The 27954-nt window shown below is 50.9% G+C and overlaps 1 protein-coding gene and 1 long non-coding RNA gene across 2 annotated transcripts in view; both read left to right on the top strand.

Moving 5' to 3' along the window:
* LOC124038774 (BAH and coiled-coil domain-containing protein 1-like) overlaps nt 1–27954 on the top strand; it is a 111913-nt gene that overhangs the window by 60769 nt on the left and 23190 nt on the right. Inside the window, 6 exon segments of the mRNA XM_046354840.1 lie at nt 412–608; nt 2067–2406; nt 4640–5277; nt 5720–6005; nt 12630–12796; nt 13531–13772. Of these exon segments, the coding sequence (XP_046210796.1) occupies nt 412–608; nt 2067–2406; nt 4640–5277; nt 5720–6005; nt 12630–12796; nt 13531–13772 (1870 nt within the window).
* LOC124038587 lies at nt 22490–24527 on the top strand. The gene is made up of 3 exons (XR_006839378.1): nt 22490–22577; nt 23073–23196; nt 24496–24527. It is a non-coding gene; the product is annotated as an uncharacterized LOC124038587 (long non-coding RNA).

Genomic DNA, 27954 nt, shown 5'->3' with positions numbered 1-27954 from the left:
ACATATGTTTACATTTCCAAAGCAAGTGAAATAGTTAATAAACCAAAGTGAAATAAACAATAAAAAAACAGTACACATTACACTCACAAAAGTTCCAAAAGAATAAAGACATTTCAAATGTAATATTATGTGCAAATACAGTGCATTCGGAAAGTATTCAAACCCCTTCCCTTTTCCACCCTTTGTTACGTTACAGCCCCACTCTAAAATGGACCAAATACATCCCTTTCCTCATCAATATACACACAACAACCCACAATGACAAAGTGAAAACAGGCCTCCAGGAATTGCTGCAAACTCTCTCTCTCTCTCTCTCTCTCTCTCTCTCTCTCTCTCTCTCTCTCTCTCTCTCTCTCTCTCTCTCTCTCTCTCTCTCTCTCGCTCTCTCTCGCTCTCTCTCGCTCTCTCTAGATGTGATGGAGCAGTCAGCTCTGTGGCCCTCGGTCTATGGAGCCCGAGGCCTGTCACCCCACATGCAGCATCACTCTGTTTACTCCCGTTCTCCGTTCCTACGACAACAGGAGCTCTATGCCCTGCAGCACCACCACCACCACCAACAACAACACAGGGCCATGGAGCACATTCACCGACAACACACACTCTCACAGGTAAACACACACACACTCTCACAGGTAAACACACACACACTCTCCCAGGTAAACACACACACACTCTCACAGGTAAACACACACACACTCTCACAGGTAAACACACACACACTCTCCCAGGTAAACACACACACACTCTCCCAGGTAAACACACACACACTCTCACAGGTAAACACACACACACTCTCACAGGTAAACACACACACTCTCACAGGTAAACACACACACACTCTCACAGGTAAACACACACACACTCTCACAGGTAAACACACACACACACTCTCACAGGTAAACACACACACACTCTCACAGGTAAACACACACACTATCCACAGGTAAACACAGACACACTCTCATAGGTAAACACACTCTCATAGGTAAACACACTCTCACAGGTAAACACACACTCACAGGTAAACACACACACACTCACACACACACACACACACACACACACACACACACACACACACACACACACACACACACACACACACACACACACACACACACACACACACACACACACACACACACACACACACACACACACACACACACAGGTAAACACACACACACTCTCACAGGTAAACACACACACATCTCACAGGTAAACACACACACTATCCACAGGTAAACACAGACACTATCCACAGGTAAACACAACACACTCTCATAGGTAAACACACACTCACAGGTAAACAAACACACACACACACACACACACACACACACACACACACACACACACACACACACACACACACACACACACACACACACACACACACACACACACACACACACACACACACACACACACACACACACACACACACACACACACACACACACACACACACACACACACACTACTCAAAGGCAACACATACACTCTCAACACTTGTGTGCAACCTTTAATGGAGAGAATACTCTTAAACCCAGTTACTTTTGCTCCCAGTAACAGTAACCCAAATGATCTTTCTACACTGCAGGTTCCCTCATGACCATGACCAACAGTCATGATGTTGTGAAACTGTCTGCACACGTGAATCAGGAAGTTAGGAAATAACATGCTGAAACAAACCCAGAGTTCATGCTTTCACCATCTTCAGCATATTCAGTAGCATATTCAACCACGAGCCAGGGACGTTTCAAAATAGAGAAAGGGAAAAAACAGGTTTTTAGTTTTTAAAGAGAAAGTTTGTCAAGAGACAAAGGATCCTAGCAGATTGCCAATGACCTTTGGCTGTCTGTAAAGGTCTGTACTAGCTTGTGGCGTTTGCCCAAGAACCCCCACTGTGTTCCTAACATGATGGTAAGGGTTTTTAAGGAATACGTGGCTCTTCTCATGGGCTCAAAACAGATCTAACTTCTCCCCCCTCTTTTCTCTCTCCCACATCTCCTTTCGCCCATCCCTCTACATTTCTTTCTCTACTCCCCTCCATCTCCCTATAGAGGAAGGCAGAGGAAACCACTATCACCATTGATGACCGTCCTCTCCATGAGACCTCGAGAACCTCCCGTGCTGCTAAGCTCTTCTCCCACACCCCTCCCTCCAAGACTACCCCTCCCTCACAGGGGGTGTGTCCTAGCAGCCACCAATCACCCTGCTGCCACTCCCCTTCCAGGAGACCACACCCCCAGAACCTTCTAAACCCCACCCCCAGCCCTGCGGCTGCAGCCCCGAGATCCCCAGCTCTAAGCCCCGCACCCTCACACCTGTCAAAAGTAGTGGAAAGCGGGGAAAGAGGAGAGGGGCAGCCGCCTCAGGATTACCCACAATCCTTAGAACCAGGTGAGTTTGGATGGATGGACTGATGTCTGAGCTGTATGTTTCCTGGCACACTCTGACCCTGTCAGACACAAGTAGGCCACGCACTCTGACCCTGTCAGACACAAGTAGCCCACGCACTTTGACCCTGTCAGACACAAGTAGGCCACGCACTCTGACCCTGTCAGACACAAGTAGGCCACGCACTCTGACCCTGCCACACACAAGTAAGCCACGCACTCCGACCCTGTCACACACAAGTAGCCCACGCACTCCGACCCTGTCACACACAGGTAGCCCACGCACTCCGACCCTGTCACCCACAAGTAGCCCACGCACTCTGACCCTGTCACCCACAAGTAGCCCACGCACTCTGACCCTGTCAGACACAAGTAGGCCACGCACTCTGACCCTGTCAGACACAAGTAGGCCACGAACTCTGACCCTGCCACACACAAGTAGCCCACGCACTCCGACCCTGTCACACACAGGTAGCCCACGCACTCCGACCCTGTCACCCACAAGTAGCCCACGCACTCTGACCCTGTCACACACAAGTAGCCCACGCACTCTGACCCTGTCACACACTCTCTCCCAGCTTTCTCAGTTTCTTCATTTTACTCACAAATATGCACCACAGGCACTCCCTCTTGAGCTTAAGTCTCTGGCTCGCTCTCTTGTGCTGTGTCTTTATGTCTGATATAGTATTCATCAACACCCCCTAAAATATAGACACAAGAGGATAGACAGAGTTGGTCTTTTCCCTGATTCCCTCTGCTCTGTGGAGGAAAGACAAGAAACACTGGAACATTTCATCCGTTCCCAAGGTTATGGTCTGTACCAGCCTCCATTTACTACTGAGATAAAAGAGGAGGGAGAGAAGGAGAGAGAGTGAGAGAGAGAGGGAAGGAGGAGGGAGAGTGAAAATGTGTGCGAGAGAGAAAACAAGAGAGGGAGAGGAGTAGCGGGAGAGATAAACATTTATAGAGAATGTGTGAAAGAAGGATATGGAAAGAAAGGTGGAGACCAGATAGCAGTAGAGTTGTTGAGAGAGGAATCCCCTACACCCCAGGAGAGAGAGTATGAAGCTGTAGGACAGATAAGAAACCCCTACACCCCAGGAGAGAGAGTATGAAGCTGTAGGACAGATAAGAAACCCCTACACCCCAGGAGAGAGAGTATGAAGCTGTAGGACAGATAAGAAACCCCTACACCCCAGGAGAGAGAGTATGAAGCTGTAGGACAGATAAGAAACCCCTACACCCCAGGAGAGAGAGTATGAAGCTGTAGGACAGATAAGAAACCCCTACACCCCAGGAGAGAGAGTATGAAGCTGTAGGACAGATAAGAAACCCCTACACCCCAGGAGAGAGAGTATGAAGCTGTAGGACAGATAAGAAACCCCTACACCCCAGGACCCCAGGAGAGAGAGTATGAAGCTGTAGGACAGATAAGAAACCCCTACACCCCAGGAGAGAGAGTATGAGGCTGTAGGACAGATAAGAAACCCCTACACCCCAGGAGAGAGAGTATTAAGCTGTAGGAAAGATAAGAAACCCCTACACCCCAGGAGAGAGAGGATGATGCTGTAGGACAGATAAGAAACCCCTACACCCCAGGAGAGAGAGTATGAAGCTGTAGGACAGATAAGAAACCCCTACACCCCAGGAGAGAGAGTATGAATCTGTAGGACAGATAAGAAACCCCTACACCCCAGGAGAGAGAGTATGAAGCTGTAGGACAGATAAGAAACCCCTACACCCCAGGAGAGAGAGTATGAAGCTGTAGGACAGATAAGAAACCCCTACACCCCAGGAGAGAGAGTATGACGCTGTAGGACAGATAAGAAACCCCTACACCCCCCCTACACCCCAGGAGAGAGTATGAAGCTGTAGGACAGATGAAAACACCTGTATGTGTGTAGGACAGATAAGAAACCCCTGTATGACGCTGTGTGTGTACACCCCAGGAGAGAGAGTGTGTGTGTGTGTGTGTGTGTGTGTGTGTGTGTGTGTGTGTGTGTGTGTGTGTGTGTGTGTGTGTGTGTGTGTGTGTGTGTGTGTCTGTGTGTGTGTGTGTGTGTGTGTGTGTGTGTGTGTAGCTAGATGCACAAACTGCTGGGATTCCCTATCTCCTGCTGCCTGTACACTTACTGTAGCCATGTCCCCAACTATTCTAGCTCTCTGTTGCCTTACTGATTGATTGATTATAGTCTATAGTCTTGACCTATGGCATTTATATTCTTTCTCTGTCTTAGATCTTCCACCAGGTTACACCTATCCAGAAATCGCCATGCGTTACAAGGCTGATCCTTCCCTAGAGGAGGCTCGATTTGCTGAACATGCTGATCTAGAGGTGGAGCCAACTGAACCCTGCCCTAAGCTCTGCCCACACACCACAAGGATTGTGGAGAATGAGGATGTGGGAAAAGAGAAGGAGAATGGCTGCACAGTTGTAGAATCTAGTGGAGTTGTAGAAAGGGAACAAGAAGGAGCAGAGGTGGATGGGCAATCAGTATCTGAGCCCCCACTATTTGGAGTAAAGACCCCTGAAATGGTGCCTTGTCCTGCCCAAGTTTCAAACTCATCCCCATCCCCAGCCACAGTTCCATCTCCAGCCCCAATCTCTGCATCTGAGGATGCCCAAAAAGGAGAGGTCTTTGTAGGCAGCCTGGCTCAGCCAGCTGGCTTGAAAGACTCACAACCAGCAGAGGAGAAGAAAGAGGAGGAGAAGGAGGAAAGTTCAGTAGAGTTGAAAAATAACCACATACCAGATTGTACTGAGGAGGAGAAGGATGTAGAGGAGAAGGAGAGAGAGAAGCGTAAGGAGGAGGAGGTAGTGGAGAATGAGGAGAGAGAGAAGAGCAAGGAGGAGGAGGAGAGAGAGAAGAGTAAGGAGGAGGAGGTAGTGGAGAATGAGGAGAGAGAGAAGAGCAAGGAGGAGGAGGAGAGAGAGAAGAGTAAGGAGGAGGAGGTAGTGGAGAATGAGGAAAGAGAGAAGAGTAAGGAGGAGGAGGTAGTGGAGAATGAGGAAAGAGAGAAGAGTAAGGAGGAGGAGGTAGTGGAGAATGAGGAAAGAGAGAAGGGTAAGAAGGAGGAGAACGTAGAGGAGAAGAAGGGGGGTAGGAGGAGTCAGAGTGAAGCCTCTGTGGAGTTACTAAGCAGCCCCCAGAATTCTCCAACCCCAAACCCAACCCCAACCCCACCCCCAGCCCCAGCCTCAGACCCACCCCCAACCCCAGCCTCAGCCCCACCCCCAGCCCCAACCCCAGCCTCAGCCCCACCCCCAGCCCCAACCCCAGCCTCAGCCCCACCCCCAACCCCACCCCCAGCCCCAGCCCCACCCCCAGCCTCAGCCTCAGCGCCCCCCCCCAGCCCCAACCCCAGCCCCAACTCCAGCACCATCCTCTACCCTCAGTGATGATCCCTGCATCTGGAGTCTGGAGCTTCTCATCGCTGCGGCGCTGTGTGCCAGCCGGGATGAACGCTACCCCGCTATGCTCCCCTCCACCACACCGCTGCCTGCCCCACGCCCACTCCCACACCGAGGTATGGAGATACTGGGAGAGTTGGCTGAGCTGGGGATACTGCAGAGGAATAGAGAGAAGGAGAGAGCGACAGGAGGTGAGTGGAGAGAAAATGTGTGAGCACACACACTGACTGTGTAGCTTCCTTCCTATGTTCTCTGTTTAACTCCAAAGATCAAATGTTTCCCTGGAGGATGAGATGTAGTTGAGGAGAGGGGGAGATGGGGTGGATTTGTATGGGAAAGGGGGATGGATGAGGAGAGGGGGAGATGGTAAATGGATAGATAGGAGAGAGAAACAATACAATAATGTTAGTGCCCCCCCCTCCCTCCCTCACTCCCCCCTCCCTCCATCTCCCTCCCACCCTCCCTCCGTCCCTCACTCCCTCAGGCTCTGGAGTGTAGCTTGACTAATTAGAAGCTCTTGTTTAAAACAGTTCTACTTTAAAAAATTGATATTTTCCCCTTGTCCCCCTGAGAGAATATGTTTTTATTTACACTTGTGTGTGCGTGTGTATAAGCTGTTAAGTTATCCCTGATGAACCACACTGGCTGTGCTTTTCTCCATTTGTCCTTGTTTCTTCTTATCATTTATAAAAGCCATGTAATGTTCTGTGTAATTCCTTCCTGATGACAGAATTAAGTGCAAATACTTATTAGGTGCTGCACAGCTTTGTGTGTGGCAGGAGGGCAGGAGGAAAGTATCGATCTGTGGCGGCCTTCATCGGGGTGGCTTAACTAGGCCTGTTGATGTCAGCGGTGATGTTATCAAGTCAGGGGTAACCAGAGCATCTCATTGGCCCAGAGGTCTGACAGACCAGACTCCGCTGTCCTCTACCAACCAGGACAGGATACATCCTACCTTCTTTCCTTTCTTCCTGTCTCTCTGTGTCTCTCTCTCTCTGAGGGTATTGGTTCATTAATTATTTAATTAACTCTCTCTTTATCCCACTGTTTCTCACTTTCCCTCTCTCTCACACTTTCTCTCCGTTCTCCTTCTCCTCTACCTCGTCCTCCCGTATCCTCCTCTTTCTCCTCTGCATCGTCCTCCCTTCTCCTCCTTCTTCTCTACCTCGTCCTCCCGTATCCTCCTCTTTCTCCTCTGCATCGTCCTCCCTTCTCCTCCTCCTTCTCCTCTACCTCACCCTCCCGTATCCTCCTCTTTCTCCTCTGCATCGTCCTCCCTTCTCCTCTGCATCATCTTCCCTTCTCCTCCTTCTCCTCTACCTCGTCCTCCCTTCTCCTCCCCCTTCTCCTCTACCTTGTCCTCCCTCCTTCTCCTCTGCCTCATCTTCCCTTCTCCTCCTCTTTCTCCTCTACCTTGTCCTGTTTCTCCACCTTGTCTTCCCCTCTACCTAATCCTCCTTTGCCTCTTTCTCCTCTGCCTTGTCCTCCCATCTCCTCCTCCTTCTCCTCTCCTTGTCCTCTTCCTTCTCCTCCTCTTCCTCTATTCTGCCTCATCTTCCTTTCTCCTCCTCCTTCTCTCTCTGCCTCATCTTCCCTTCCTCTCTCTCTCCTTGTCCTCTCTGCTCCACCTCGTCCTCCCTTCTCCTCCTTATCCTCTGCCTCATCTTCCCTTCTCCTCCTTCTCCTCTTCCTTGTCCTCCCTTCTCCTCCTCTTTCTATTCTGCCTCATCCTCCCTTCTCATCTGCCTCATCTTCCCTTCTCCTCCCTCTCCTCTACCTCGTCCTCACTTATCCTCTGCATCATCTTCCCTTCTCCTCCTTCTCCTCTGCCTTGTCATCCCTTCTCTTCCTCCTTCTCATCTGCCTCATCTTCCCTTCTACCCCTTCTCCTCTGCCTCATCTTCCCTTCTCCTCCTCTTTCTATTCTGCCTCATCCTCCCTTCTCCTCCTCTTTCTATTCTGCCTCATCCTCCCTTCTCCTCCTCCTTCTCATCTGCCTCATCTTCCCTTCTCCCCCCTCTCCTCTACCTCGTCCTCACTTATCCTCTGCATCATCTTCCCTTCTCCTCCTTCTCCTCTGCCTTGTCATCCCTTCTCCTCCTCCTTCTCCTCTGCCTCATCTTCCCTTCTCCTCCTTCTCCTCTACCTCGTCCTCCCCTCTCCTCCTCCTTCCCCTCTACCTCGTCCTCCTCCTCCTTCCCCTCGACCTCTTCCTCCCTTCTCCTCCTCCTCCTCCTTCCCCTCGACCTCTTCCTCCCTTCTCCTCCTCCTCCTCCTCTGCCTCATCTTCCCTTCTCCTCCTTCTCCTCTACCTCGTCCTCCCTTATCCTCCCCTTCTCCTCTACCTTGTCCTCTTTTCTGCTCCACCTCGTCCTCCCTTCTCCTCCCCTTCTCCTCTACCTTGTCCTCTTTTCTGCTCCACCTCGTCCTCCCTTCTCCTCCTTCTCCTCCTTCTCCTCTTCCTTGTCCTCCCTTCTCCTCCTCTTTCTATTCTGCCTCATCCTCCCTTCTCCTCCTCTTTCTCCTCTGCCTTGTCCTCCCTTCTCCACTGCCTCGTCCTCCCTTCTCCTCCTCCTCCTCATCCTCTGCCTCATCCTCCCTTCTCCTCCTTCTCCTCTACCTCGTCCTCCCTTGTCCTCCCCCTTCTCCTCTACCTTGTCCTCTTTTCTGCTCCACTTCGTCCTCCCTTCTCCTCCTTCTCATCTGCCTCATCTTCCCTTCTCCTCCCTCTCCTCTGCCTCGTCCTCCCTTCTCCTCCTCCTTCTCCTCTGCCTAATCTTCCCTTCTCCCCCTCCTTCTCCTTTACCTCATCCTCCCTTCTCATCCTCCTTCTCCTAATAATATATAATATATATGCCATTCTCCTCTACCTTGTCCTCTCTTCTCCTCCACCTCGTCCTCCCTTCTCCTCCTCCTTCTCCTCTGCCTCATCTTCCCTTCTCCTCCTCCTTCCCCTCTACCTCATCCTCCCTTCTCCTCTTCCTTCTACTCTACCGCATCCTCCCTTCTCCTCTGCATCATCTTCCCTTCTCCTCCTTCTCCTCTGCCTCGTCCTCCCTTCTCCTCCTCTTTCTCCTCTGCATCATCTTCCCTTCTCCTCATTCTCCTCTTACTTGTCCTCCCTTCCCCTCCTCTTTCTATTCTGCCTCGTCCTCACTCCTCCTCTGCCCCATCTTCCCTTCTCCTACTTCTCCTCTACCTCGTCATCCCTTCTCCTACCCCTTCTCCTCTACCTCCTCTTCCTTCCTCTCTCCTCCTCCTTCCCCTCTATATCGTCCTCCCCTCTCCTCCTCCTTCCCCTCGACTTCTTCCTCCCTTCTCCTCTCTTCTCCTCTTTCTCCTCCTCTACCTCGTCCTCCCTTCTCCTCCTCTTTCTCTTCTGCCTCGTCCTCCTTCTCCTCTGCTTCATCTTCATCTTCCCTTCTCCTCCTTCTCCTCTGCCTCATCTTCCCTTCTCCTCCTCTTTCTCCTCTGCCTCGTCATCCCTTCTCCTCCTCCTTCTCCTCTACCTTGTCCTCTTTTCTGCTCCACCTCATCTTCCCTTCTCATCCTTCTCCTCTACCTTGTCCTCCCTTCTCCTCCTCCTCCCCCTCCCCCTCTTCCTTGTCCTCCCTTCTCCTCCTCTTTCTCCTCTGCCTTGTCCTCCCTTCTCCTCTGCATCATCTTCCCTTCTCCTCTGCCTCGTCCTCCCTTCTCCTCCTCCTCCTCTGCCTCATTTTCCCTTCTCCTCCTTCTCCTCTACCTCGTCCTCCCTTCTCCTCCCCCTTCTCCTCTACCTTGTCCTCTTTTCTGCTCCACCTCGTCCTCCCTTCTCCTCCTTCTCCTCTGTCTCATCTTCCCTTCTCCTCTTACTTGTCCTCCCTTGTCCTCCTCTTTCTATTCTGCCTCATCCTCCCTTCTCCTCCTCTTTCTCCTCTGCCTTGTCCTCCCTTCTCCTCTGCATCATCTTCCCTTCTCCTCTGCCTCGTCCTCCCTTCTCCTCCCCCTCCTCTGCCTCATCTTCCCTTATCCCCCTTCTCCTCTACCTTGTCCTCTTTTCTGCTCCACCTCGTCCTCCCTTCTCCTCCTCTTTCTCCTCTGCTTCATCTTCATCTTCCCTTCTCGTCATTCTCATCTACCTTGTCCTCCCTCCTTCTCCTCTGCCTCATCTTCCCTTCACCTCCTTCTCCTCTGCCTCATCTTCCCTTCTACTCCTCTACCTCGTCCTCCCTTCTCCTCTTTCTCTCTCTGCCTCGTCCTCCTTCTCCTCTGCTTCATCTTCATCCTCCCTTCTCCTACTTCTCCTCTGCCTCATCCTCCCTTCTCCTCCTTCTCCTCTGCTTCATCTTCATCTTCCCTTCTCCTACTTCTCCTCTGCCTTATCTTCCCTTCTCCTCCTCTTTCTCCTCTACCTCGTCCTCCCTTCTCCTCTACCTTGTCCTCTTTTCTGCTCCACCTCGTCCTCCCTTCTCCTCCTTCTCCTCTGCCTCATCTTCCCTTCTCCTCCTTCTCCTCTTCCTTGTCCTCCCTTCTCCTCCTCTTTCTATTCTGCCTCATCCTCCCATCGCCTCCTCTTTCTCCTCTGCCTTGTCCTCCCTTCTCCTCTGCATCATCTTCCCTTCTCCTCCTTCTCCTCCACCTCATCCTCCCTTCTCCTCCCCCTTCTCCTCTTCCTTGTCCTCTTTTCTGCTCCACCTCATCCTCCCATCGCCTCCTCCTTCTCCTCTTCCTTGTCCTCCCTTCTCCTCCTCTTTCTATTCTGTCTCATCCTCCCATCGCCTCCTCTTTCTCCTCTGCCTTGTCCTCCCTTCTCCTCTACCTCGTCCTCCCTTCTCCTCCCCCTTCTCCTCTTCCTTGTCCTCTTTTCTGCTCCACCTCGTCCTCCCTTCTCCTCTTTCTCCTCTTCCTTGTCCTCCCTTCTCCTCTACCTCGTCCTCCCTTCTCCTCCCCCTTCTCCTCTTCCTTGTCCTCTTTTCTGCTCCACCTCGTCCTCCCTTCTCCTCCTTCTCCTCTGCCTCATCTTCCCTTCTCCTCCTTCTCCTCTTCCTTGTCCTCCCTTCTCCTCTTTCTATTCTGCCTCATTCTCCGTTCTCCTCCTCCTTCTCATCTGCATCATCTTCCCTTCTCCTCCTTCTCCTCTGCCTTGTCATCCCTTCTCCTCCTCCTTCTCCTCTGCATCATCTTCCCTTCTCCTACTTCTCCTCTGCCTCATCCTCCCCTCTCCTCCTCCTTCCCCTCTACCTCGTCCTCCCCTCTCCTCCTCTTTCCCCTCGACCTCTTCCTCCCTTCTCCTCCTCCTCCTCCTCTGCCTCATCTTCCCTTCTCCTCCTTCTCCTCTACCTCGTCCTCCCTTCTCCTCCCCCTTCTCCTCTACCTTGTCCTCTTTTCTGCCCCACCTCGTCCTCCCTTCTCCTCCTTCTCCTCTGCCTCATCTTCCCTTCTCCTCCTTCTCCTCTTCCTTGTCCTCCCTTCTCCTCCTCTTTCTATTCTGCCTCATCCTCCCCTCTCCTCCTCCTTCCCCTCTACCTCGTTGTCCCTTCTCCTTCCTCCTTCCCCTCTACCTCGTTGTCCCTTCTCCTTCCTCCTTCCCCTCTACCTCGTCCTCTCTTCTCCTACTCTTTCTCCTCTACCTCGTTGTCCCTTCCCTTCCTCCTTCCCCTCTACCTCGTCCTCTCTTCTCCTCCTCTTTCTCCTCTTCCTCGTTGTCCCTTCTTCTTCCTCCTTCTCCTCTACCTCGTCCTCCCGTCTCCTCCTCTTTCTCCTCTACCTTGTCCTCCCTCCTTCTCCTCTGCCTCATCTTCCCTTCTCCTCCTCTTTCTCCTCTACCTTGTCCTGTTTCTCCACCTTGTCTTCCCCTCTACCTAATCCTCCCTTCTCTTCCTCTTTCTCCTCTGCCTTGTCCTCCCATCTCCTCCTCCTTCTCCTCTACCTTGTCCTCTCTTCGCCTCCTCTTCCTTCTCTGCCTCATCTTCCCTTCTCCTCCCCCTTCTCCTCTGCCTCATCTTCCTTTCTCCTCCTCCTTCTCCTTTACCTCGTCCTCCCTTCTCCTCCTCCTTCTCCTCTACCTTGTCCTCTTTCGCCTCTACCTCGTCCTCCCTTATTCTCCTCTTTCTCCTCTACCTCGTCCTCCCCTCTCCTCCTCTTTCTCCTCTACCTCGTCATCCCCTCCTCCTCTTTCTCCTCTGCCTCATCCTCCCTTCTCCTCTACCCCGTCCTCCCTTATCCTCCTCTTTCTCCTCTACCTCGTCCTCCCTTATCCTCCTCTTTCTCCTCTACCTCGTCCTCCCTTATCCTCCTCTTTCTCCTCTACCTCATCCTCCCCTCTCCTCCTCTTTCTCCTCTATCTCGTCCTCCCCTCTCCTCCTCTTTCTCCTCTGCCTCGTCCTTCCTTCTCTTCTGCCTTATCTTCCCTTCTCCTCCTATATCTCCTCCTCCCTCCGTCCCTTCCTTTGTCTTTATCATCCTCTCTCTCACTCTAATTTTCTCTTGTGCGCAGCAATTTGACGGTCTTTGCAGCTCTGCAAAATGAACCGGTGTGTGTGTGTGTGTGTGTGTGTGTGTGGTTGTGGGTGTGGGCTGGCTGGTCCCTCATGAATATTCTAGTTGATCTGCAGGCGGTGACAATGACAGAGTTAATGACAGTGATAGATGGAGAGACAGCACTCCTTTAGCACTCTCCCTCCTTTCACTCAGTCTGTCTACCTCTTTCCCTCCCACTCTGCCGATGTGTGTGTGTGAATGCTATAACTTAGCTAACATTCACCCTGTTTGCCAATCACTTGTTTAGGCGGCGGCAATAGTAAAAAATAATGTAATTCTTTTCTCTCTCTCGCCAGGAGAGGACGTTTTGACCTTTGACCTTTGTAGCCTGGCGACCCTGGCTGCGGCTCGCAGTCTGGAGCTTGGGGAAGGAGCTCCAGGGAGTGGGGAGGGGAAGCACTGTCCCGTCAGGATGACCTTCAACCTGCGACGGAAATGCAGCTGGACGCCTCGCCACGAGCCGGTATGTGTGTATGCCTAAACACACATAGAACTTTCCATACACACACGTAACTGAACACACACACTCAAATGTGCACATACAGACAGTCCTGTAGGTATACACACTTGTTTACTCAAACATATAATGCACATGTACAGAATATAACTGTACTGTATATACACAGAAGCACAGTATATAACTGTACTGTATATACACAGCTATACAGTATATAACTGTACTGTATATACACAGAAACACAGTATATAACTGTACTGTATATACACAGATACACTGTATATAACTGTATATACACAGAAACAATTGTAATGTATATACACACAGTATATAACTGTACCATGTATACTGTGTATATATATATATATACACACATACACAGTATATAACAGTAATGTACTGTATTTGTTAATTTTTTTATTTAACTAGGCAAGTCAGTTAAGAACAAATTCTTATTTTCAATGACAGCCTAGGAACAGTGGGTTAACTGCCTTGTTCAGGGGCAAAATGACAGATTTGCACCTTGTCAGCTCGGGGATTCGATCTCGCAACCTTTCGGTTACGAGTCCAACGGTCTACACAGATACACAGTATATAACGGTACTGTACATGCATGTTAAAACACAGTATATAACTGCACTGTATATACACACATATACACGAGCTACATTTTCTATGTACTGTCACACAGTACAGTCCATTTACAATCTACTATATCCTTTATGTCTATCTGTCTGCAGGTGTGTCCGGTGAAGGGTGTCATGGAGACGGTGGATGGGGCGGAGCTTGCGATACGAGTCCAGCTAGCGGAGATCCAGAGACGTTACAAAGAGAAACAGAGAGAACTGACAAAGCTGCAGAGAAAACATGACCGCCAGAAAGCAGAGACCGCTCATAGCCCTGCTCGCAGACGACCCGGTCGCCCCCGGAAACGCAAGTCTACCTCCAGTCCCAGCGCCTCAGACGGCCCCAAAAGACTCAGGCGAGTGTCTCCGCAGGGATTCTCCTTTCCATTTATTCACTTATACAAGTTTAAAGTTTTAATGTCACATGCACAAATACAGTGAAATGCCTTTCTTGCAAACTCAAAACCCAACAATGCAAAAATCAATAACAATGTATTACTAGAAAAAAACACACGAGAAATAAGAATAGGAAATATGAAATACACCATAAAGTAAGTAACTTAGCATACTATATACAGGAAATATTTGAAAAGTCAGTTCCAAAAACATATGTACATGTGCAAGGATGCTGTTGCCATACCAAGCAGTGATGCTGCCAGTCAATATGCTCTCAATTGTACAGCTGTAGAACCTTTTAAGGATTTGAGGGCCCATAACAAACTTTTTCAAGCTCCTCAAAGGGAAGAGGCACTGTCGTACCTTCTTCATGACTGTGTGTGTTTGGACCACTTTAAGTCTTTAGTGATTAGAGGAACATGAAGCTGTTTACATGCTATACTGTTGCCCTGTTGATGTGGATGGGGACGTGCTCGCCCCTACGTTTTCTGTAGTCCACGATCAGCTCCTTGGTCTTGCTGATGTTGAGGGTGAAGTTGTTGCTCCGGCACCACACTGCCAGGTCTCTGACCTTCTTCCTGTATGCTGATTCATCGTTGCTGATGATCAGGCCTACTGTCGTCAGGGAACTTGATAATGGTGTTGGAGTTGTGTGTGGCCACACCATCGTGGGTGAATAAGGAGTACAGGAGGGGACTAAGCACACACCCCTGTGGGGCTCCTGTGTTAAGGGCCAGTGTGATGGAGGTGATGATGCCTACCCTCACCACCTCAGGTTGGCTCGTCACGAAGTCCAGGATCCAATTGCAGAGGGAGGTGTTCAGACCCAGAGTCCTAAGCTTGGTGACGAGCTGTAGTCAATGAACAGCATTCTCACAAAGTTATTCCTCTTATCTAGGTGGTTGAGGGCAGTGTGGAGAGCATTTGAGATTGCGTCATCTATGGATCTGTTGGGGTGGTATGCAAATTAGAGTGGGTCTAGGGTATCTGGGATGGTGGAGTTAATGTGTGCCATAACCAGCCTCTCAAAGCACTTCCTGATTACAGAAGTGAGTGCTACAGGGCGGTAATCATTGTGTCATGAAGCCTTGATTGTGGTCATTTAAAAAAATGTGGGGATTAGAGACTGGGACAAGGAGAGGTTGAAAATGACCGTGAATATGCCTGCCAGCTGTTCTGCGCATGCTCTGAGAACGCACCCAGGAATACCGTCGGGGCCCGCGGCCTTGCAGGTGTTGACCTGATTAAAGACCCTAAAGGTGTGACGGCCCTCACGCACTGATCAATGTTGTTGTCAAAGCGTGTATAAAATGCATTGAGTTTGTCTGGTAGAGAGGCATCATTGGGCAGATCATGGTTGGATCTTCCTTTGTAATCCGTAGTAGACTGTAGCCCCTCCACATGTGGCGGGTGTTAGAGCCTGTGGAATATGATTTCACCTTATTCCTATATTGTCCTTTTGCTCGTTTGATGACTCTGTGGAGGTCATAGCGGGCCTTGTACTTATTCCTGTCTTCGGCCGTGTAGCATCAGGGTTGTCTGCGATAGCTCTGTGTGTGGTAGTCATGTCCTTTAGTTTAGCACCAACTTCGGTGTTAATCCAGGGCTTTTGATTGGGGAAGCAGTGAACCTTCACCGTGGGTACAACATCGCTGAAGCATTTTGTATTGAAGCAAGTGACGGAGATGGTTATGTCGTCAATGTTATCGGCAAAATCTCGAAACATATTCCAGTCAGCGCTAGCATAGCAGTCCCGTAGCTTACCCTCTGATTCTGGTGACCATTTCTCAATGGAGCAAATTGCTGGTACTTTGAGGAAGGACCTTGTATCCTTGACTGTGGGTCGAATAGCAGTGGTCTAGGGCTTTATGGCCTTTAGTGTCGTTGGAGATGTGTTGATGGTAGTTGGGCATTAATTAAAATCTCCGGAAACCAGAAAGGCAACCTCTGGGTGTAGTGTTTCCTTCTGGTTTATAGCCTTGTACAGTTCTTAAGTGCCAGCTTATTCTTTTTATTGTCCTGAGGTGGAATGTATACAGCAGTCACGATAGATAGCAACTGAAAACCCCCCCCCTCGATTTCCCCGACTCCACTGTCCTGTCCGCCCGGTGAATAGAGAATCCATCGAGTTGGATAGCCGTGGGGGGTATCTTGTATGAGAGCCATGTTTCTGAAAAACAAAGAATATTGCAGTTCCGGGAGTCGCGTTGGTAGTAAGTCCGTGATTAGAGATCCTCCATCTTATTATCGAGTGACTGTACATTAGCCAGTGGAATAGAGGGAAGAGGTGGCCGGTTTTCCCTTCGCCTTAATCTCACCAGGATCCACCCTCTCTTCTCTGTAACGCCGAAAATTGGGTTGGAATTACAGAGGGAGCCCAGGGCAGATGATTTGAAGTAGAAGCCGTAACTGGGGTAAGTAACTGCCGATCTGATGTTCAAAGTTCTTGTCGGTTGTAAGAAATAATAGAAGGATACATTGCAGGAAATAGAGTCAAAATAAAGGACAAAATAATCACAGAAAAGCTGTCTTGGGTCAGAGCTTGTAAAACGACAGCCACCCAGTACGGCGCCATCTTGGTTTTTCCTTATATTTAGGACTCATAGAAATATTTTTGCCTGAGATGAACCCTGTTGAGCTTCTTTATAAGAGGAACTGCTGCCCCCCCCTCTCTCTCTCTCTTACACACGCACACCATATTTATCACTCCATTGATTATGTTCTGACCCCCTCTCACCCTCAGCACATATTAATATGGACAAAGTCCCCATGTAGACTTATCACAGTGATGAATGACTCTACAACCCCCTCTTCTTACACACACACACACACACACACACACACACACACACACACACACACACACACACACACACACACACACACACACACACACACACACACACACACACACACACACACACACACACACACACACACACACACACACACACACACACACGATTCCAAAGCAAATCCCCTAATGCCCTACACAGTGTTAAATTCTAGTGTTAGGTCATCATATTGATGGATGTGTTTTCTGGCTGTGCTCCACCTATGATAGCGTGATAAACTGATTAAACAAGCACAACGTTTATCACGGTTACCACAGTGATTACAACACACTAATGAAAAATGACAACACGCACACACAGACGACACACACACACCACACACACCACACACATCCCATATTTGTTTAATTACTGGAGCTGGCTGGTATGTGACAGGGTGTATTTTTTTATTAATTAATGAATGAGTGTAGTATCATTAGTGTATTCCTTAATCTTTGAGAGAGAGAGAGAGAGAGAGAGAGAGAGAGAGAGAGAGAGAGAGTTTCTCTAGCAACTGGTCTCTTGGTGGCAGTACTTGTTGGCATCGGTGTTGGAGAGAGGAAAAAGGGGAAGGCTGTTATAGTAATTACATTAACTGTGGATTTTACGTCATTCTACATCAACCAACTGCCCTTTTCCCCTCTTCACATACTCTCCTTCCAGTGAGGATGTGACTGAGGGCTATCGCTGGGTTTTAGGGACTGACTGGGGGTCAAAGGTTGAAAGGAGAGGTCAGGGGGTGATGGTGACAGACAGGTTAGGGCTGGGTGATGGAGAGTTGGTGTGTGGGATGGGAATGAGGGGTATGGGTAGGTTCGCAATATTCCGGAAACTTTCAATAAATTCCCTGGATTTCCTGCTTATTCTGTACGGATTCCAGGAATCCTCCAACCGGGATTTCAGGAAAATCAGGGAATTTATTGATGGTTCCCGAAATTTTGTAACCCTAGGTATGAGTGGTGTGGCAGTTTGTTAGGGGGAGTTTCTCTGTAGAATCTGTAGATCTGTAGATCCTGACCTCAGCAGGAAGCTGGCTTCTCTGTAGATCCTGACCTCAGCAGGAAGCTGGCTTCTCTGTAGATCCTGACCTCAGCAGGAAGCTGGCTTCTCTGTAGATCCTGACCTCAGCAGGAAGCTGGCTTCTCTGTAGATCCTGACCTCAGCAGGAAGCTGGCTTCTCTGTAGATCCTGACCTCAGCAGGAAGCTGGCTTCTCTGTAGATCCTGACCTCAGCAGGAAGCTGGCTTCTCTGTAGATTCTGACCTCAGCAGATCAGTGTTGCCTTTCTTTTTGTCTGACTGCCTGAGATGACAACTCAACCAGGTGGTATTTCTCTCAGGTTTCACATTACACATCATATCTTCCCCTCTTTTCATGCTCCTCCTTTCCTCCATTCATTCCCTGCTTAATCCTCTCCTCTCCCTTCTCCCTTTACTCTGCTCCTTCCCCAACTCTATCTATTTCCCCCCTTTCTCCCCCTCCCTGCCTCCCTCCCCCTCCCTGCATCCATCCATCCCTGCCTCCCTTCTTTCTTCCTCCCTCCCTCCGTCATTTTGTCCTCCCTCCCTTCCTTCTCCCTCCCTTCCTTCTCCCTCCCTTCCTTCTCCCTCCCTCCTCCTTCCCGCCTCCTTCCCTCTCTTTTCCTTGAAGGGAGACACTGAGCTCTGAGGGAATATAGGATTCACCTGCCTCAGACACCAGCTGCTCATAGCAGGGTGTGTGTGTGTGTGTGTGTGTGTGTGTGTGTGTGTGTGTGTGTGTGTGTGTGTGTGCGTGTGTGTGCCTGCCTGCCTGCCTGCCTGCCTGCCTGCCTGCCTGCCTGCCTGCCTGCCTGCCTGCCTGCCTGCCTGCGTGCGTGCCTGCCTGCGTGCGTGCGTGCGTTTATTTGAGATCGAACGATGGAAAGAGAAAAAGGGTAGTGGATCAGTGGTGTTCAATAGAGGTGTTCATCTATTCAGCCCTGGAGCAGGGAGTGGTGGTGTTCAATAGAGGTGTTCATCTATTCAGCCCTGGAGCAGGGAGTGGTGGTGTTCAATAGAGGTGTTCATCTATTCAGCCCTGGATCAGGGAGTGGTGGTGTTCAATAGAGGTGTTCATCTATTCAGGCCTGGAGCAGGGAGTGGTGGTGTTCAATAGAGGTGTTCATCTATTCAGCCCTGGAGCAGGGAGTGGTGGTGTTCAATAGAGGTGTTCATCTATTCAGCCCTGGAGCAGGGAGTGGTGGTGTTCAATAGAGGTGTTCATCTATTCAGCCCTGGAGCAGGGAGTGGTGGTGTTCAATAGAGGTGTTCATCTATTCAGCCCTGGAGCAGGGAGTGGTGGTGTTCAATAGAGGTGTTCATCTATTCAGCCCTGGAGCAGGGAGTGGTGGTGTTCAATAGAGGTGTTCATCTATCCAGCCCTGGAGCAGGGAGTGGTGGTGTTCAATAGAGGTGTTCATCTATTCAGCCCTGGAGCAGGGAGTGGTGGTGTTCAATAGAGGTGTTCATCTATTCAGGCCTGGTGTTCAGGTGTTCTATTCAGCCCTGGAGCAGGGAGTGGTGGTGTTCAATAGAGGTGTTCATCTATTCAGCCCTGGATCAGGGAGTGGTGGTGTTCAATAGAGGTGTTCATCTATTCAGCCCTGGAGCAGGGAGTGGTGGTGTTCAATAGAGGTGTTCATCTATTCAGCCCTGGAGCAGGGAGTGGTGGTGTTCAATAGAGGTGTTCATCTATTCAGCCCTGGAGCAGGGAGTGGTGGTGTTCAATAGAGGTGTTCATCTATTCAGCCCTGGAGCAGGGAGTGGTGGTGTTCAATAGAGGTGTTCATCTATTCAGCCCTGGAGCAGGGAGTGGTGGTGTTCAATAGAGGTGTTCATCTATTCAGCCCTGGAGCAGGGAGTGGTGGTGTTCAATAGAGGTGTTCATCTATTCAGCCCTGGAGCAGGGAGTGGTGGTGTTGGTGTTCAATAGAGGTGTTCATCTATCAGCCCTGGAGCAGGGAGTGGTGGTGTTCAATAGAGGTGTTCATCTATTCAGCCCTGGAGCAGGGAGTGGTGGTGTTCAATAGAGGTGTTCATCTATTCAGCCTGGAGCAGGGAGTGGTGGTGTTCAATAGAGGTGTTCATCTATTCAGCCCTGGTTCAATAGAGGTGTTCATCTATCCAGCCCTGGAGCAGTGGTGGTGTTCAATAGAGGTGTTCATCTATATCCAGCCCTGGAGCAGGGAGTGGTGGTGTTCAATAGAGGTGTTCATCTATTCAGCCCTGGTGGTGTTCAATAGAGGTGTTCATCTATTCAGGCCTGGATCAGGGAGTGGTGGTGTTCAATAGAGGTGTTCAGCCCTGGAGCAGGGAGTGGTGTGGTGGTGTTCAAGTAGAGGTGTTCATCTGTTCAATCTATCCAGCCCTGGAGCAGGGAGTGGTGGTGTTCAATGGAGGTGTTCATCTATTCAGCCCTGGAGCAGGGAGTGGTGGTGTTCAATAGAGGTGTTCATCTATTCAGCCCTGGTGTTCAATAGAGGGCCCTTCAGTGGTGGTGTTCAATAGAGGTGTTCATCTATCCAGCCCTGGAGCAGGGAGTGGTGGTGTTCAATGGAGGTGTTCATCTATCCAGCCCTGGAGCAGGGAGTGGTGGTGTTCAATGGAGGTGTTCATCTATCCAGCCCTGGAGCAGGGAGTGGTGGTGTTCAATAGAGGTGTTCATCTATTCAGCCCTGGAGCAGGGAGTGGTGGTGTTCAATCCAGAGTGGTGGTGTTCATCATATTCAGCCCTGGAGCAGGGAGTGGTGGTGTTCAATAGAGGTGTTCATCTATTCAGCCCTGGAGCAGGGAGTGGTGGTGTTCAATAGAGGTGTTCATCTATTCAGCCCTGGAGCAGGGAGTGGTGGTGTTCAATAGAGGTGTTCATCTATTCAGCTGGAGCAGGGAGTGGTGGTGTTCAATAGAGGTGTTCATCTATCCAGCCCTGGTCAGGGAGTGGTGGTGTTCAATAGAGGTGTTCATCTATTCAGCCCTGGAGCAGGGAGTGGTGGTGTTCAATAGAGGTGTTCATCTATTCAGCCCTGGAGCAGGGAGTGGTGGTGTTCAATAGAGGTGTTCATCTATTCAGCCCTGGAGCAGGGAGTGGTGGTGTTCAATAGAGGTGTTCATCTATCCAGCCCTGGAGCAGGGAGTGGTGGTGTTCAATGGAGGTGTTCATCTATCCAGCCCTGGAGCAGGGAGTGGTGGTGTTCAATAGAGGTGTTCATCTATCCAGCCCTGGAGCAGGGAGTGGTGGTGTTCAATGGAGGTGTTCATCTATCCAGCCCTGGAGCAGGGAGTGGTGGTGTTCAATGGAGGTGTTCATCTATCCAGCCCTGGAGCAGGGAGTGGTGGTGTTCAATGGAGGTGTTCATCTATCCAGCCCTGGAGCAGGGAGTGGTGGTGTTCAATAGAGGTGTTCATCTATTCAGCCCTGGAGTTCATATATCCAGGCCTGGATCATAGGGAGTGTGTTCAATGGTGTTCAATAGAGTGGTGGTGTTCAATAGAGGTGTTCTATTCAGCCCTGGAGCAGGGAGTGGTGGTGTTCAATAGAGGTGTTCATCTATTCAGGCCTGGATCAGGGAGTGGTGGTGTTCAATAGAGGTGTTCAGGTGTTCATCTATTCAGCCCTGGAGCAGGGAGTGGTGGTGTTCAATAGAGGTGTTCAGGGAGTGGTGGTGTTCAATAGAGGTGTTCATCTATTCAGCCTGGAGCAGGGAGGTGTTCATCTATTCAGTGGTGGTGTTCAATAGAGGTGTTCATCTATTCAGCCCTGGAGCAGGGAGTGGTGGTGTTCAATAGAGGTGTTCATCTATCCAGCCCTGGAGCAGGGAGTGGTGGTGTTCAATAGAGGTGTTCATCTATCCAGCCCTGGAGCAGGGAGTGGTGGTGTTCAATGGAGGTGTTCATCTATTCAGCCCTGGAGCAGGGAGTGGTGGTGTTCAATAGAGGTGTTCATCTATCCAGCCCTGGAGCAGGGAGTGGTGGTGTTCAATAGAGGTGTTCATCTATCCAGCCCTGGAGCAGTGAGTGGTGGTGTTCAATGGAGGTGTTCATCTATCCAGCCCTGGAGCAGGGAGTGGTGGTGTTCAATAGAGGTGTTCATATATCCAGGCCTGGATCAGGGAGTGGTGGTGTTCAATAGAGGTGTTCATCTATCCAGCCCTGGAGCAGGGAGTGGTGGTGTTCAATGGAGGTGTTCATCTATCCAGCCCTGGAGCAGGGAGTGGTGGTGTTCAATGGAGGTGTTCATCTATCCAGCCCTGGAGCAGGGAGTGGTGGTGTTCAATAGAGGTGTTCATCCAGCCCTGGATCAGGGAGTGGTGGTGTTCAATAGAGGTGTTCATCTATCCAGCCCTGGAGCAGGGAGTGGTGGTGTTCAATAGAGGTGTTCATCTATTCAGCCCTGGAGCAGGGAGTGGTGGTGTTCAATAGAGGTGTTCATCTATTCAGCCCAGGGAGTGGTGGTGGAGATCAGGTGTTCATCTATCCAGTGGTGGTGTTCAATAGAGGTGTTCATCTATCCAGCCCTGGAGCAGGGAGTGGTGGTGTTCAATAGTGGTGTTCAGAGGTGTTCATATTCAGCCCTGGAGCAGGGAGTGGTGGTGTTCAATAGAGGTGTTCATCTATTCAGCCCTGGAGCAGGGAGTGGTGGTGTTCAATAGAGGTGTTCATCTATTCAGCCCTGGAGCAGGGAGGTGAGTGGTGGTGTTCAATAGAGGTGTTCATCTATCCAGCCCTGGAGCAGGGAGTGGTGGTGTTCAATAGAGGTGTTCATCTATCCAGCCCTGGAGCAGGGAGTGGTGGTGTTCAATGTGAGTGGTGGTGTTCAGGTGTTCTATCCAGCCCTGGAGCAGGGAGTGGTGGTGTTCAATAGAGGTGTTCATCTATCCAGCCCTGGATCAGGGAGTGGTGGTGTTCAATAGAGGTGTTCATATATCCAGGCCTGGATCAGGGAGTGGTGGTGTTCAATAGAGGTGTTCATCTATCCAGCCCTGGATGGTGAGGTGTTCATCTATCCAGGCCTGGAGCAGGGAGTGGTGGTGTTCAATGGAGGTGTTCATCTATCCAGCCCTGGAGCAGGGAGTGGTGGTGTTCAATGGAGGTGTTCATCTATCCAGCCCTGGAGCAGGGAGTGGTGGTGTTCAATGGAGGTGTTCATCTATCCAGCCCTGGAGCAGGGAGTGGTGGTGTTCAATGGAGGGTTCATCTATCCAGCCCTGGTGGTGGTGTTCAATGGAGGTGTTCATCTATCCAGCCCTGGAGCAGGGAGTGGTGGTGTTCAATGGAGGTGTTCATCTATCCAGCCCTGGAGCAGGGAGTGGTGGTGTTCAATGGAGGTGTTCATCTATCCAGAGGTGTTCATCTATTCCAGCCCTGGTGTTCAGGGTGTTCATCTATTCAGTGGTGGTGTTCAATAGAGGTGTTCATATATCCAGGCCTGGATCAGGGAGTGGTGGTGTTCAATAGAGGTGTTCAGTGGTGGTGTTCAATAGAGGTGTTCATATATCCAGGCCTGGATCAGGGAGTGGTGGTGTTCAATAGAGGTGTTCATCTATCCAGCCCTGGAGCAGGGAGTGGTGGTGTTCAATGGAGGTGTTCATCTATCCAGCCCTGGAGCAGGGAGTGGTGGTGTTCAATGGAGGTGTTCATCTATCCAGCCCTGGAGCAGGGAGTGGTGGTGTTCAATGGAGGTGTTCATCTATTCAGCCCTGGAGCAGGGAGTGGTGGTGTTCAATAGAGGTGTTCATCTATCCAGCCCTGGAGCAGGGAGTGGTGGTGTTCAATAGAGGTGTTCATCTATTCAGCCCTTCAGGGAGTGGTGGTGTTCAATAGAGGTGTTCATCTATCCAGCCCTGGAGCAGGGAGTGGTGGTGTTCAATAGAGGTGTTCATCTATTCAGCCCTGGAGCAGGGAGTGGTGGTGTTCAATAGAGGTGTTCATCTATTCAGCCCTGGAGCAGGGAGTGGTGGTGTTCAATAGAGGTGTTCATCTATCCAGCCCCCTGTGTTCATATATCCAGGCCTGGCAGGGAGTGGTGGTGTTCAATAGAGGTGTTCATCTATTCAGCCCAGGGAGTGGTGGTGTTCAATAGAGGTGCAGGAGTGGTGGTGTTCAATAGAGGTGTTCATCTATCCAGCCCTGGATCAGGGAGTGGTGGTGTTCAATGTGAGGTGTTCATCTATATCAGCCCTGGAGCAGGGAGTGGTGGTGTTCAATAGAGGTGTTCATCTATCCAGCCCTGGAGCAGGGAGTGGTGGTGTTCAATGGAGGTGTTCATCTATCCAGCCCTGGAGCAGGAGTGGTGGTGTTCAATGGAGGTGTTCATCTATCCAGCCCTGGAGCAGGGAGTGGTGGTGTTCAATGGAGGTGTTCAGGTGTTCTATCCAGCCCTGGAGCAGGGAGTGGTGTGGTGTCTATCCAGGCCTGGAGCAGGGAGTGGTGGTGTTCAATAGAGGTGTTCATCTATCCAGCCCTGGAGCAGGGAGTGGTGGTGTTCAATGGAGGTGTTCATCTATCCAGCCCTGGAGCAGGGAGTGGTGGTGTTCAATGGAGGTGTTCATCTATCCAGCCCTGGAGCAGGGAGTGTGTGGTGTTCAATCCAGGCCTGGATCAGGGGTGTTGTTCAATAGAGGTGTTCATATATCCAGCCCTGGAGCAGGGAGTGGTGGTGTTCAATGGAGGTGTTCATCTATTCAGCCCTGGATCAGGGAGTGGTGGTGTTCAATAGAGGTGGTGTTCATCTATCCAGCCCCCTGTTCATCTATCCAGCCCTGGCAGGGAGTGGTGGTGTTCAATGGAGGTGTTCATCTATCCAGCCCAGGGAGTGGTGGTGTTCAATAGAGGTGTTCAGTGGTGGTGTTCAATAGAGGTGTTCATATATCCAGGCCTGGATCAGGGAGTGGTGGTGTTCAATAGAGGTGTTCATCTATCCAGCCCTGGAGCAGGGAGTGGTGGTGTTCAATAGAGGTGTTTCATCCAGCCCTAGTGGTGGTGTTCAGGTGTTCATATATCCCCTGGAGCAGGGAGTGGTGGTGTTCAATGGAGGTGTTCATCTATCCAGCCCTGGAGCAGGGAGTGGTGGTGTTCAATGGAGGTGTTCATCTATCCAGCCCTGGAGCAGGGAGTGGTGGTGTTCAATGGAGGTGTTCATCTATCCAGCCCTGGAGCAGGGAGTGGTGGTGTTCAATGGAGGTGTTCATCTATCCAGCCCTGGAGCAGGGAGTGGTGGTGTTCAATAGAGGTGTTCATCTATCCAGCCCTGGAGCAGGGAGTGGTGGTGTTCAATGGAGGTGTTCATCTATCCAGCCCTGGAGCAGGGAGTGGTGGTGTTCAATGGAGGTGTTCATCTATCCAGCCCTGGAGCAGGGAGTGGTGGTGTTCAATGGAGGTGTTCATCTATCCAGCCCTGGAGCAGGGAGTGGTGGTGTTCAATGGAGGTGTTCATCTATTCAGCCCTGGAGCAGGGAGTGGTGGTGTTCAATGGAGGTGTTCATCTATTCAGCCCTGGATCAGGGAGTGGTGGTGTTCAATAGAGGTGTTCATCTATCCAGCCCTGGAGCAGGGAGTGGTGGTGTTCAATGGAGGTGTTCATCTATTCAGCCCTGGAGCAGGGAGTGGTGGTGTTCAATGGAGGTGTTCATCTATCCAGCCCTGGAGCAGGGAGTGGTGGTGTTCAATGGAGGTGTTCATCTATCCAGCCCTGGAGCAGGGAGTGGTGGTGTTCAATGGAGGTGTTCATCTATCCAGCCCTGGAGCAGGGAGTGGTGGTGTTCAATGGAGGTGTTCATCTATCCAGCCCTGGAGCAGGGAGTGGTGGTGTTCAATGGAGGTGTTCATCATCCAGCCCTGGAGTTATCCAGCCCTGGGCAGGGAGTGGTGGTGTTCAATGGAGGTGTTCATCTATTCCAGCCCTGGAGCAGGGAGTGGTGGTGTTCAATGGAGGTGTTCATCTATCCAGCCCTGGAGCAGGGAGTGGTGGTGTTCAATGGAGGTGTTCATCTATCCAGCCCTGGAGCAGGGAGTGGTGGTGTTCAATAGAGGTGAGGTGTTCATCTATCCAGCCCTGGAGCAGGGAGTGGTGGTGTTCAATGGAGAGGTGTTCATCTATCCAGCCCTGGAGCAGGGAGTGGTGGTGTTCAATGGAGGTGTTCATCTATCCAGCCCTGGAGCAGGGAGTGGTGGTGTTCAATGGAGGTGTTCATCTATCCAGCCCTGGAGCAGGGAGTGGTGGTGTTCAATGGAGAGGTGTTCATCTATTCAGCCCTGGAGCAGGGAGTGGTGGTGTTCAATGGAGGTGTTCATCTATCCAGCCCTGGAGCAGGGAGTGGTGGTGTTCAATGGAGGTGTTCATCTATCCTGGAGCAGGGAGTGGTGGTGTTAAATGGAGGTGTTCATCTATCCAGCCCTGGTGGTGGTGTTCAATGGAGGTGTTCATCTATCCAGCCCTGGGGAGTGGTGGTGTTCAATGGAGGTGTTCATCTATCCAGCCCTGGAGCAGGGAGTGGTGGTGTTCAATGGAGTTCAAGGTGTTCATCTATTCAGCCCTGGAGCAGGGAGTGGTGGTGTTCAATGGAGGTGTTCATCTATCCAGCCCTGGAGCAGGGAGTGGTGGTGTTCAATAGAGGTGTTCATATATCCAGGCCTGGATCAGGGAGTGGTGGTGTTCAATGGAGAGGTGTTCATCTATTCAGCCCTGGAGCAGGGAGTGGTGGTGTTCAATGGAGGTGTTCATCTATCCAGCCCTGGAGCAGGGAGTGGTGGTGTTCAATGGAGGTGTTCATCTATCCAGCCCTGGAGCAGGGAGTGGTGGTGTTCAATGGAGGTGTTCATCTATCCAGCCCTGGAGGGAGGGAGTGGTGGTGTTCAATGGAGGGAGTGGTGTTCATCTAGGTGTTCATCTATCAGCCCTGGAGCAGGGAGTGGTGGTGTTCAATGGAGGTGTTCATCTATCCAGCCCTGGAGCAGGGAGTGGTGGTGTTCAATGGAGGTGTTGGAGCAGGGAGTGGTGGTGTTCAATGGAGGTGTTCTATCCAGCCCTGGAGCAGGGAGTGGTGGTGTTCAATGGAGAGGTGTTCATCTATATCCAGCCCAGGGAGTGTGGTGTTCAGGGAGTGGTGGTGTTCAATGGAGGTGTTCATCTATCCAGCCCTGGAGCAGGGAGTGGTGGTGTTCAATGGAGGTGTTCATCTATCCAGCCCTGGAGCAGGGAGTGGTGGTGTTCAATGGAGGTGTTCATCTATCCAGCCCTGGAGCAGGGAGTGGTGGTGTTCAATAGAGGTGTTCATATATCCAGGCCTGGATCAGGGAGTGGTGGTGTTCAATAGAGGTGTTCATATATCCAGGCCTGGATCAGGGAGTGGTGGTGTTCAATAGAGGTGTTCATATATCCAGGCCTGGATCAGGGAGTGGTGGTGTTCAATAGAGGTGTTCAGTGGTGGTGTTCAATAGAGGTGTTCATATATCCAGGCCTGGATCAGGGAGTGGTGGTGTTCAATAGAGGTGTTCATCTATCCAGCCCTGGAGCAGGGAGTGGTGGTGTTCAATGGAGTTCATATATCCAGGTGTTCATCTATTCCAGCCCTGGAGCAGGGAGTGGTGGTGTTCAATGGAGGTGTTCAGGTGTTCATATCCAGCCCTGGATCAGGGAGTGGTGGTGTTCAATAGAGGTGTTCATATATCCAGGCCTGGATCAGGGAGTGGTGGTGTTAAATAGAGGTGTTCATCTATCCAGCCCTGGAGCAGGGAGTGGTGGTGTTCAATGGAGGTGTTCATCTATCCAGCCCTGGAGCAGGGAGTGGTGGTGTTCAATGGAGGTGTTCATCTATCCAGCCCTGGAGCAGGGAGTGGTGGTGTTCAATGGAGAGGTGTTCATCAATAGAGGTGTTCATATATCAGCCTGGATCAGGGAGTGGTGGTGTTCAATGGAGGTGTTCATCTATCCAGCCCTGGAGCAGGGAGTGGTGGTGTTCAATGGAGGTGTTCATCTATCCAGCCCTGGAGCAGGGAGTGGTGGTGTTCAATGGAGGTGTTCATCTATCCAGCCCTGGAGCAGGGAGTGGTGGTGTTCAATGGAGAGGTGTTCATCTATTCAGCCCTGGAGCAGGGAGTGGTGGTGTTCAATGGAGGTGTTCATCTATCCAGCCCTGGAGCAGGGAGTGGTGGTGTTCAATGGAGGTGTTCATCTATCCAGCCCTGGAGCAGGGAGTGGTGGTGTTCAATCTATCCAGCCCTGGAGAGGTGTTCATCTATCCAGCCCTGGAGCAGGGAGTGGTGGTGTTCAATGGAGGTGTTCATCTATTCCA

Source organism: Oncorhynchus gorbuscha, linkage group LG06 (genome assembly GCF_021184085.1).
Source record: "Oncorhynchus gorbuscha isolate QuinsamMale2020 ecotype Even-year linkage group LG06, OgorEven_v1.0, whole genome shotgun sequence".
In the NCBI taxonomy this organism is placed as follows: domain Eukaryota; kingdom Metazoa; phylum Chordata; class Actinopteri; order Salmoniformes; family Salmonidae; genus Oncorhynchus; species Oncorhynchus gorbuscha.
Note: the sequence above shows the minus strand (reverse complement) of the source record. Positions and strands in the feature narration are given on the sequence as shown.